This window comes from Grus americana, chromosome 5 (assembly GCF_028858705.1).
Source record: "Grus americana isolate bGruAme1 chromosome 5, bGruAme1.mat, whole genome shotgun sequence".
Lineage (NCBI taxonomy): Eukaryota > Metazoa > Chordata > Aves > Gruiformes > Gruidae > Grus > Grus americana.
The window spans coordinates 54,943,684-54,956,323 of record NC_072856.1 but is presented as its reverse complement, the minus strand read 5'-3'; the positions used below and the strand labels follow the sequence as shown (position 1 = coordinate 54,956,323).

Here is a 12,640-nt window from a genome sequence, read left to right as displayed (position 1 = left end):
GATCTTTAAATCCTGATTATCCATTTGGTTTGGCTTAGAGCTTATTTTTTGGCAATCACACTTCCTAAAGAAAAAAGTAAAATAAATCAGCCCTAAGCTTACACCAGCGATATCAAAGTTTCCAGATGACCTCCCCATTCAGCATTGTCACACATAGATTCTCCAAATATAAACATGACCGAAAAGTTGGTCTCTCTCTGGAGGCAGGCAGTGAATTCAGGTTTCTCAGCACATGTATATGTACACAGGCACACACACAAGCTCGCACTGAGCAAGTAGCCTGGATTCTGTTTTGAGCTGGTGGGAATAACCTACCAAAACCACAAATCTAAATCCTCTTTTTTTTTAATACCTCCAGATTACCTTGCTGTAGGAAAAGCATACAGCTAATAAAGGCTTTGAATCCCTCTTGACCCCCGAGACAGAGAATACATAAAGTGGGAAAACAGATGCAGGATTATCCTGCACTCTGGTTCCTCTGTGCTGATACAGCAGAGTACAGCAGATCCTAATTGTGCATTTTCTAGCATCCAGAAATCTCATTAGAAAGGAATTAAAGGATACTGCATCTATGTCTGGGATTTTCAGGCGACTGGTGTCCCAAAATACCAAGCACACCCTCTGCACACACGCCAGTTTTGCCGCATAGACATGGGCAGTCTGCACCTTCTGGAAAATATGAGTATTAAGTCGAACATGTCCTAAACAAACTCAGTTTACTGTGTATATTCTAGTGCTTTCCAGAAGTTCCACAGCTTGTAATAAAATATGTTTAGTGTGGAGGCATGGCAGTCTTAGACCTCTTATACTGGCAAGGTTATAGGTAGCTATAGGGTTTCTTCAAGGTACACCAAGGACCACTGTCCTGTTTGGGGAAAAGTGACCTGAACTACTGCCAATGCAATGAAAGGCTCAAAGTGACCTGAATGATCAGTGACCAGACCTGAAATCCTAGAAGAGCAATACAGACCACAAAACCAATGAAATTTAAATTGTCTTTATTATTGAAATGGTTTTGCTTTCTGTACCAAACCTGTTCATTTGTTTCTCTAGCTCCTGAAGCATGTAGTATTATTTTTTTAATAAAAAAAATCCTCAACACTATAATAGGAATTAAAGATTACAAAAATACAGCTTTTAATCATAGAAACTAAGCACAAAGAATTCAACTTATTGTATTTCAAATCCTCAGAAGTTTACAAAGAGCTTTTGAGCATGGAGAATCAACAGATAATTCATATGTAAACTATATATGACTGAGATGCAAAAAAAATCCACAGAAAAGACCATGCTCCCAAGGCTCTTACTAGCTTTTCCCTGTTCTGTATGTAAAAGAAGAAAAGATCATTTATCTGACAATTAAAATAATATTTTTACTGTATGGAGATATACGCGATCATAAAAATAGTGCAAGTTAAAGAAATCCATTCCTGATTTTTAATATGAAACAAAAATTACAGAAATCACTTAAGGAAAAGTTAAATTGCAAACATAAATCTTGAAAAACACATAATGGGTATTATGACTGCAGGTGCTGTTCAGCTCGTATCCATTTGTATCATACTGAAGACCATGACATCATTTTTTTCTTTTCTACCTTCCTGGTTTTTCCCCACGATGTGCCTCTGTTTTTCAAGTTCAATACACATTTCAACCCTGCTCCCATTAACCCAGACACAATTTTCATTGCTACAGTTTTTTTCTATCAGAAATGCTTTAGCCAGTTGTTAAATGGATATTAATTTTAGTGTGTCAGAAGGGGCGAGGGGGACAGTTCATCACTGGGCATCTGAGAGCAAACCCCTGACTGCTGCTGAAAAGCACCGAGTGCTCTTAGCCTGGACCCAACACTCAGCACCCCCCAAAACCAGGCTTTTATGCTGGTAGAGAAAGTCTCTACCTATAAGAAGAGGCTATTTCTGAGGTTACCTAGACTACAAGAGCACTCCGAAATCACTGAACAACACACATAACTGAGCCAGTCATACAGCTTAGCAGTGGCTGAACGTCTTTGGCGTAGTATCTTGAGGTGTACAGGATTACTTTAATTAAAATTTGGATTTAAAATGACAAAGAGTACTAGCTAATAGGCTTTGACTAGGTGCGAGTCGTGCTTATTAGCACAACTGACCTTAACCGAAATCAATTAGAGCACCCGCAGAACAGAGGACACCCAACCCTGCACAACTGACTGCTGATGAACACACAGATGCAAAAAGGCTTATTTTATCAACGGATTTAATTGTTACAGTCAAAAGCAGTTCCTTGTGGCATAGCTAATAAACGTACTACAGCTGAGATGTTCAGATGTGGTTGCTTAAGCTGGACATCCAAACCCTCACGTTATATCTACACAGATTTGTCAGCATTGCTGCCTGACAATCTCCTGTTCCACAACAACAATTTTTATCAGAAAAACATTATCCTTTCTACAGCATCAAATTTATCATTTTGGGGGGGATTTATCTTTCTGCTGGCACATGAAATGGTTTCAGGGCTTCCAAGGCATAAACCATCTCACAGACATCTTAAAAAAGGGAGGGGAGGTGCTGAAGATGAAAGCTGTGCATTACTTGTATAGCTTTGTATACACAGTGTTTCTAGAAAGCAGGTTTCCTTGTATTCGTGTGTCTGAACAGGTAAACATACTGATACAGTTATCCAGATTTGCAAATTTTGACTCACCAAACATTTTAGCAAATGCACCAAAACTTTACTTAAAAGACACTCTTAACTATTGCATTATCTGGCCTTACAATTTCACCCTGCGCACTTCAAAGGACACCAGATTTTAAGCCTCCGTAACATACTATAGCATCACTGAGGCTGAAACACCTGTCCCTGTGTACATCAGAGGGATCTAAGGTATAGATCATTTATGGTGTCTCACAAGACATCTAGCAGAGCCAACCTGGGTCCGTGATGAGTGGTGCAAGGTTGTGATAAGAATAATATACAAAAGCAACTTATAGGAACATAAATACAGTATCCTATAGAAACTAAATTAACTTGTGAGGTAACCATTGCTTTTACATGATTAAGCATTTCAGTTTAGGCATTACCTATTTTAGTGTAAAGTATTAATGTACCTGGTATTCATCAGGTAAAATGCAAGTGCTATTTTATGTCACAAGGATGTCAATAAGTGTGATGGCAGAGCATCTTTAAAAGCAGTTAGGAGCAGCGAGTGCAGGTCAATCATTCTCTTCTGTTCCCACATATCCCTTATTGAAGGTCATCTCAATGGGGCACATCACCAGAGATGCCACAGAGATGTTTAAAAAAAAAAAAAAGACAAAGAGATATAGCAGGGAAAAGAAAGTTGAAGAAAAGCAATACCTAAATTAGAGGAGTGATGCTCTGGGGGTTAAATGCCACTGTGGTGACAGGAAGGGAAAGAGTCACCCAGTTCAGGAAGAAAGGTACAAGAGGCCTGTGACAGGGGAGTGACAGAGGTAAGTGTAGCATCCGCTGTACACAGTGACCTAACAACTGGATTTGTTTCCTTCACTAGAGGAGGAGCCCAAGAAATCCTCTCTTACAGCTCATAAAAGGTTAATTACACAAATCCCCCCCCCGAGGACTCCCCCACGTGCCCCATGACACCGGTGCTGTGCAGACCCGGTGAGCCCTGTGGCCCTGCTGGGAAAGACACCCATGGGCCCCGCTGCCTCCCGCCTTCCCCTCCCAGCACCCTCTCACCACCCAAAGGGCTTCATGGCAGAGACAGCTCCAAGGTGTTCAATCCTTTCTTCCCGAGGTGTATTGGGCCACAGGAGGGATTGCATTTAACCCTACCCCAGCCTTCTTGCAGCTTGCCCCCATCCCCATGCTGCTGGGTGGTGTCTAGAGGGGGACAGGGGAAATGTGATGAAGGCTTCTACCTCTTCTGCCTCAGGGACAGGAGATCTGTACCCATGTCAGAAAGGGCGAACCTTGCTTCGCAGATAGCCTTCCCTGCTGCAGGGTTTTAACATAAATACTTTTCTTCCTTAAAAAGACGTCGCCTAAGGAAAGGCAGGTTCCCCAAATTCACCAAACTAACAATGAAAAAAAATTATTCTTTGTCACTTCTTGTGACAAAGGGAAATAGTACACCAACCCCAGAGGATCAGGAAGAAACGCACACAATTCACTGTAAATTGTTGCATTAGCAACCTTAGTAAGTATAAGACATTTATACAGGGAATGTTTCTGAGAGGACTAAAGCACCCAGCTTTGTGACTCTTCCAATGAACAGAATTAGAACATATGTGGAATGTGGGACAGCAAAAATAAGGGAGAGCGTAGAAAGCGAAAGGGCAGCACTAGTCCCGGCTTTGGCACAGACCAGTCCGATTACTGGTAAAACCTGCTGCCACGCTGCACCTCTGCTTCTGTGCAACAGGGACTCGAAACCTTCCCCACCTCAGCTCAGTCCTTAGGGAACAAAAGATGGACACAGGGAGCTCACTGATCATGCTGAGAAGGACCATAGGAAAAGTGTTTGACACATACAAAATTTCCTTTGAATACTCCAGTTCCCAGGAAGACCTCAAATTGGTAGAAATTATGCTTTCCTCCTCCCCATTGTGGGCTTCCTTAAAAAAAAAAAAAATTCTTCTTAGAAATACCTCCAAATGCAAGAGATTCTTGGACAGCCCACTGCTACCTTCAGAAAGGTAGAGCCTGACACCCCTTCAGAAGTAGACTTTAAGGAAGGGAACAAGAGAAAACAGCCATTGCATTAACGAAACAGAACAACGCAGCGAGGATTAGATTTGGTTTCCACCAATCACCTCCAGCTGAAGTCAGTGCTCAGGCAGCAGCAGTGCAGAAAGGCCTCCCTGGCCCCCGCTCCACCTCTAAATAGTGGGTGACGTTCTTTTGGCAAAAGTTCGAACTCGGATCCAAATCATTCTCGGAAAAAATCCAATTACGTACATACAGTTAGGTATCTGCATGAACATAAGAAATTATCCTGGAAAAATATGAAATGGATGTTCAGTGTGTGAGAGTTTTTCTGAAGCATAGCACTGTTTGTCTGTTTAAAAACCTTATTTACCTGGATTAACCAAGATGATTTTTGGCTTTGGGTGGCTTATAGCTATCACATCCTTCTCAGTATATTAAGCATCAGTACATTGGACACCAATACCCATGATCATGCCTCGAGCTGAAGTCCAGAACTTAGCTGCAATTTAAACGATTTGTTCATGCAAATAGAAGAGTATTTCTGTACACGCCAAGCTAGATTCTGTGTGAAAAGACAACTCATAAAAACACAGATGCGTGTACAAACGCAGTACGGAAGGGAGGAAAAGAACCGAAAAATCAAATCTCCGATTTCTGTTTCCAATCTGCCTTCGAAGGCAGGAGCGGTGCTGCCCTCCCTCCCTCCCCCGCCTGGGTGCCGTGTAACCGCACCAGAGAACGCCGGACAGCCGGCGGGAGCGGGCAGCGCCGGGGCTGGGCCCCGCTGCTCGGCGCTAACAGGTGCTGCGCCCGGCAACTTCTCCTCACGCAGCGCCTCCAAATCTAGCTGGTCTTTTTTATTCCCTTTTTCCCCTTATTTTTTCCTTCCCCCCGCCGCCTCCCCAAGCCGAGGCCCCGCCCGCGTTTACAGCCGCGCCGACTCAACTTTGGAGCGGGGAGGAAAACGAGAAGCGGGGATGCGAGTCCCGCCGCCGCCACCGCTGCCCCGGGGCGACCCGTCCCGTCCCGGCGCCGCGCCCTACCTGCGCGGCCATGAAGGAGAGGTCCATGGTGCTGCCGCTGGAGCTGCCGGCGGAGCTGGCGGAGGTGCTGAGGCTGCCGCTGCCGCTGCTGCTGCTGCCGGGGGCGGGCGGGGCGCGGGGGCGCGGCGCGGGCGCCGCCTCCCCCAGCAGCGGCGGGCGCGGCCGCGGCAGCGGGACCGACACCGGTACCAGTTCCAGCTCCGGCGGCTCCCGGCGCGGCCCGGCCCGGCACGGCCCGGCGCGGCACGGCGGGCTGCTCCGCCAGGGGGCGGCGGCGGCAGCGACCCGGCCCCCGCGCTGGGCTGCGCCTGGGTCCGCCCCCGCGGCGGGGGAAGGCGGAGGGGACCGGGAGCGGTGCCTGCCACCGGCAGTGGCTGCTTCGCGCCGCCCTGCAGCACCTGTGGGACGAACCCTCCCCGCTACCGCCCCGGCATCGCTCTGCCTCCCGGCCGACATCGCCTTCAGGGGCCAGAGTGGCCTGGGATCACCCCCGGACCGGGGTTAGCCTGAGCTGGAACAAAGCTTTTCGGTTCCCTGAGGCGGATAGGGGCTGGAGCTTACGTGAAAGAGCTCTACAGCCCGTTTCGTGCTCGGTATCACACTGGCAATAGGCAAGCCCGGATGCTGAGGCAGAGCGAGGCACCAGGAGGGGAAGCCCCAGATTGGGTCATGCAGGTCGGGAGCCGATGATGGGCGGGTGCTGAAGAGCAAAAGGATAGATAATTGCCATGCTAAGGAGCAGGTGTAGCTCAGCTTTCACGCATTTGCAGCTCCTTTGCATGATACAGACCCTCTGAGATACCTACCTGGATGCTACATACTTGCTTTTCTTGCCCAGTTGCCAAATCCATCAGCCTTTTTTTGAAATACTCAACCAGCCGAAAAGAACTTCCAACAGTTTCTTCTTACACCTTTTCATGATGTAGCTGTTACAACTTTATTTGTAACTTCTCCCTCCTTCTTGTTCCCTGAGTTTACCATTCAACAATTCACAATGAACATATTTTATCCCTTTTCTTATGCTTTCCTTTGGAACTCAGATACTGTTATCACTTTGCATGAAAATTCAGGGATTCATTTATTGAGTGGCTCTGAAAAATCTTTGACACCAACTAGAAAAGTAGGATAATAAAGATGTAAGTTCTTATGTGTTGAATATTTTTGTTCTGTGATTTTTATCGCCCCTCTGCCATGTACCTGTTGGTTTCATCTCCAAGGCTGAACTATTTGGCCACATTTTTACTGCTTCAGCCTATTACAGGGGCCTGAACCGGGTCTGGTGGGAATACCAATGTATGCCAGTAGCAGAAATACCTGGAGAAGCAGCTTTGCACTGGAGTTTTAAACTCTGGAAGAAAAAATAGTAGGTACTTCAGCCTGTCTACCGTGAACTGCATGCTGTTTTGTCAGTATAATGTTCACTGTTGCAGCAGGTGGTGGTGAAAAGAAAATCAGCTGTTTTGAATCAGTCCTTTACTTGAATATTAGTGTGCGTGCCAAAAATGCTTTTATGTCAAGAGGTCCATTAAGTAAAACAAGTAAAATCCAAAAAAGGCTGTGTCATTTTAAGATTTTTACATTCAGTTGCGTAAATAATGGAATTGTCTCAACTTTTGAAAGAGTATTGATGTGTGCATCAGAAGCCATGAAGTAACTTCAAAGCAGTGTTAATCTTTTATCATCCAGATAAATTTTACATGCATTGGGTAGACATCTCTGCAGGGTGAATGTAGTCTGGCAAGAACTACGGTAAGGATCATTTAATGAGAATAACAAAATAATTAAGACTTTGAAACCACAATGACTTCTGTACTTTTTATATCTATGGAGCACAAGAATCATGGAGAAACAGAGCTGGAAAGGACCTCAGGAAATAATCTAGTTTATGCATCTGCTTAAAATACAACCACTTACTCCTGTGACTCTCCAAACAGGGTTTTTACCTTTACTCAATATCTTCTTGAACGTGTCCAGTGAGGAAAGTTCCATTCCCTGCCAGGCAATGCATAGCTCTATTCCACTGGCCATTTCCTAAGGATGTGTCCACCAGGGACACGGAGAAGACATTATTTTCTTTGGGACAACTACTTGCCTTCTGAGACCTGCTCTTGGATATTGTGTTTATCTTTTTCCAGTCTTATAGTGTCTTGTCCATCCCCTGAAAGTGCTCAAGGAGGATTGCTAATGGTAACAAGATTATTCAGTCAGGTTTCCAAGTATTTTACTGTGATGTTTAGCCACTAAGTAGTCTCAAGTGGTTCCTGGCTGAGATCTTCTTTCGCACAGGTAACAATACAAGACACTTGCTCATAGTTGACCTTTTAGTGAGCGATGGCGCATCATCACTTTGGCTTTCTTGGCATCAAATTTCATTAATTTTGCCTTTCCACTGAGAAACAGAGCAGTACTTTTATTGGCCTATTCATATACTGCTGGAAAACATTATTTTTATCCTTGGTATCTCAAAAATTAATTTCCTCCTATTTATCTCATGTAGTTGCTCACTTCAGGAATACCCTAAAGGCCAATTATTGAGGAAAAAATAAATGTGAATTGCTCAAGTTTCAAATTCTTTATTTCCACACTGACTTCTGGAACAACTGTTACTCTGTAAAAAATTGGATTTAGCAAAAGCATTGCTCAGGGGACAGTGAACTCAGCTGCTTTCGGTTCCTATGACACAAAAATACATAGCTTCATTCCATCTTTGTTTACGAGATTTGAGTAATGTGGAAAATTGCTGACTGTTGTCTGTGTATTCCTACTAGTCTAGAGAAAGAGGTGTGCTGTGCCAGTGAGAAGTAGTACCCATCATTATATTCTGCAAATGCTATACCTTTATCGGTAGTACAGTAAGTGGTTATATCTGTTAAGCACTCTGGAAGATGGTAGAGGAATATTCAATTAAAGGACTATGGCATATGCCAGCTGTCCTGCTTGTGTGATCTAAACACGAGCATCCATACAGTCCAAAACTAGATTCCTTTAGATGCCACTAAACATTACTTCCTATTCGTGATCTCAGCTGGAATTTGGCTAAGTTATCTTGGTGGATAGTGCCAGTCAAAATCAGTCTTTATATAAATACTTATAGAGAAATTGCCACATTACTTTGAGGAAAAAAATGCCTGGTAGAGCTTTGTAACATGCTTCCCTACTTGGAGGAGTGTTAGGTTCCTTGGAATAGCATTTCTATTTGCAAGAGCCATCTAAACCATTATCAAATTTTGTTCTAGAAGGATTTTTTTAATCACCAAAATTATTAATCACTGCAATGTCCGCAATGTCCAAGCTATTGATTTACCATTCATATTTCTTAAGCCTGACAAAGGAAAAAAGACACTCTTCAGTTTTCACTTCTGCTTTCTCTCTAGTTCACTGCCTTGTTTGTGGAAGAGCACAGTTTTGTACTGTTTAAGCTGCAAATTATTTATGAGGAAAACCAAATTATTTGTGTTGCAAGCTTTTATTACAATACTACAAAATACAAAGCTTTGCTTCTCCCTCTTCCCCCAAAATACATTTTGGATGTAAATTGCTTTATAATAGCTCCGTAAGTTTTACTGAAAACAAGTACTTTAGATCTGCTTCTGTCTTCTAGCAATGACGATGAAGATTTTGAACTGAGATCTGCTAGCTGTCTCGCAAGCCTTATGGTATGGCTTTCTCATCAAGAATATCTAGACCACTTAAAAAGATCATGTCGTGATTTGCTATTGCTATGGGAAGACGTTGTAGCACCCAGCTAAAAAGGCAAACACGATTGTATAACATTATTCTTAAAAATAAACTATGATAGCCTAAGATGGTCTTTAATTAGCTTTAAAGCTGTTTGCTAAAAAGACGGCATTTTTCAGTACAGTGGAACACAACTCAATTAGAGAATAGTTTGGTTTGTCAGTTTTCCTGGGGCATAGTAGGAAACCCTTTGTTGCACTGCATGTGTGCATAAGCTCTGCCTTTGCTTCACAAAACAGACCTAACATAACATGACAATTGAGTCTTGCTGCCGAGAAGGATTTTAAATGGGCTTGTATCTGTACAGCCCTATTTACCATATGTTGTATTTAGAAACCTTAGGCAATACAGTACCAATTTTTAGCTTTGCATCCCTGATATCACATTTAAATCTTACATTTATGTGAACGGGGACTAACTTGCCACTTTGGAGAGAGATGGTAATGTTAGCTTTCTGCTGCATTTTAATGTACTTAAATGCTATTCCCTTTGAGCCCCAATTTTAACCTACTGTTGCGTCACTGCAGCAGGTTGCTGTCACACAGGGCAATTATTTCCCTTAATGAAGAATCAGCCACAGTGACGTGTGGTATCCTGTCTGGAGACAGAGTGCATTATCTCTGACAGACCCGTGCTGTTAAACGTATCATAAAGGAGGCCAAGGATGATGATTTTTTCAGGTGAAGTCTGGCTGGACTGAATTACCAAAAGGGAATTCATTCAGAAACATTTGTCTTCTTTCTTTCTGTTCATTTCAGAGCCGAACATCTTGATTTTGCTTGCACTTTGTCTTTCAACAAAAAATGTTAACACCTGCAACTTAAGGCAGTGTAGCCCTTAAATTTCAAGCAGCCAATTTCCCTCAGTGGAATCCAAATGCCTGAAGTTGCTTCCCAGGTCCCCTGGGCAGTACCGGGACAGTTACTCTCTTCAGGGAGTCACTGTCAAACTGGGCACAGAGATGATGTGAACTGGCCATTAAGAAACAGTAGGAACAGATACGTGCCGAAACAAATAGTTTCTAAAGCACAAGTGCTTGAGTCCATGTTGCAGACTGATGCGTCTTGTGGCTCCAGATCCAGTGCACCCTCCTGAGAGAGGATAGCCACAACTTTTCTTTCATGAAGATAAAGGACAAGTACCATTCCTCATTGTAATATATCAGAAGAAGCCCAGTGTTTACAATAATAGGATAAACGATAAACCCAGAAGAGGAAAACTTTGATTCAGTTACCTACCAAGCCCGAGATGGGCCAAGCAGGTCCTGGGTCCCTGGAGGTATATCTTCTACAAAAGACTGGGAGTGGGAAGACCTACTCCTCAAACCACATTGAAGACAGATGTCTCTGCAGAAGGACATGTAAGTCACTAGGTAAAGAAGAAAGAATCTGGGGGAATCTGCCCGGTGTTTCAGACACGCCTGTGCAAGGAAAGCAGTCCCCATACCTCATGGCAGGAGAGGCGGCCTTTACATTAGGTGGTCTTGGGATAAGAAGCACAGAAATAATTGCAGGAGAAGGCTTGGGCACTGCAATACTGGCTGTCCCATCAGATATCCGTACCTAATGCACTGTAAGTTCATACTTTCTCTTCCTTTACAATAGAAATGAGATTACAATAACAAACTTGCTTTTTACACTGTAATCTTTGAAAGCTGCCACCTCAACATATTTTCATCATTCAGAACTGGTCAGAATGAGGCTGGTTCTTTTTCTTTTATTTTCTTTTTTTGCTCCACAGTGGAACACGTCTGGCTGTATCAATGGAAGCCTTGATGTCAGGTCTACACCCACAACTCTACTGCTTCACAAACAAAAGTATCTTTGTAAGTCAAGGCTGCAGCATCCCTGCTGACCTTTCAATGTATCCCAGTAATCACAAGAGGGAACAACATTGCTGAACAAATTTGATGTGGGTCACATACTCTAAGCTTCCAATATCAGCAGCTGTTACATACTGAAAGGCTCAGTCGTACGTAACCGTATGATAAACTGAGTTAATGCCAAGTAATTTAAAGGAAAATTAAGTTTGTAACTTTCTATGTGATTCCTGAATCCCCACAGTTGCTCACACAAGAATAGTAAGTCAGATGTTACCCTCAAATTACCTGTGGGCAAAACATTCCTCCCAAAAGAGTTTTAGATTTAAAACTCTCCTGAAAACAATATCATTAGCACACAGATGAGCTGCAATAGTGCTGAAATTCTTAGCATTTCAGGCCTTTAGTTTCATGTAGAATTTAATTCTAATAGGCAAGAACACTTTTGAAGTTCAAGAAGGTTCCCCTTGTACTACTGGCACTGCAGCTTTACAAGCAAACAATCCAAATTGCTTTGACACGGGGGACAAAGGCAGAAGTAGTTGAACATAGAAACAGGAAAAAACAATGTCTACTACTTCACTCCTAGTCTCCGCCAAGGGAAGGACGGGTGCTCAGCCCTGTGGGAGTCAGCACTCTCCAGGGAGCCCCAGCCGGCTCCTTGGCTGCTCTAAGTCTTAAAGAAATTGATATTTTTTTGTCTCATTTATGTGAGCTGAAAATCCAACTGAAGCAGCAGCAAAGGCAGACTGAGAAATCTGGCTCCTCAAACTACCTTAATCTGCCTGGACGCACTCCCTGAGCCCCACGGGTGATGCTTCCCGTCGGGAGGACGGGGCTGCTGTCTGCGCTTGCAGCCTGGTCTGCACCGGGCACTCCCAGCCTAGAAAGGAGCTGGGAGAGAAGAGCTGACAGGGAGGTGGAAGAAGTGGGGAAGTAATTGGTAGGGGGTTACCTCCCCTCAGTGGAGATACACATATGTCATAGGCATCAAAACCTCCCTTGAAGCCCTGGCTCTGACCTCTTATTGCTGTAATGGGTAGATTAGAATAAGTGATATATAATGCAGCCTCTCTTCCTAATTACAGTCCTCTAAGTATTTTGCTACAGAACCATTTGTCTTAGAGATTGCCTGTTCAGGTAATGGCTCGAGATCAGTTTATTTCATGTTAGAGCACAGAGAGATTCATGATGGATCTGGCACTTGGCATCAAGTTAAGGGGCACTAATTTAAGAGGAAGGCGAAAACAGAAAATGCTGCATACTCGTACATTATTAAAAACTCAAGAGGAGAATTGTCTTGGCTTTTGGAAACCTTTATTCCCACCCCAAATTTACATTAGCTGATACAAAGGAATGAGTAAAA

The 12,640-nt window shown here is 43.6% G+C and overlaps 1 protein-coding gene across 1 annotated transcript in view; it reads right to left on the bottom strand.

Annotated features, from left to right (window-relative positions):
• Positions 1-5,983, bottom strand: part of C5H14orf132 (chromosome 5 C14orf132 homolog) — a 44,138-nt gene extending 38,155 nt beyond the window's left edge. The window contains exon 1 of the mRNA XM_054828068.1: positions 5,718-5,983. Coding sequence (XP_054684043.1) covers positions 5,718-5,744 — 27 coding nt within the window. The 5' untranslated portion in view covers positions 5,745-5,983. The remainder of the gene's footprint in view (positions 1-5,717) is intronic.
• Positions 5,984-12,640: the final 6,657 nt, after the last annotated feature.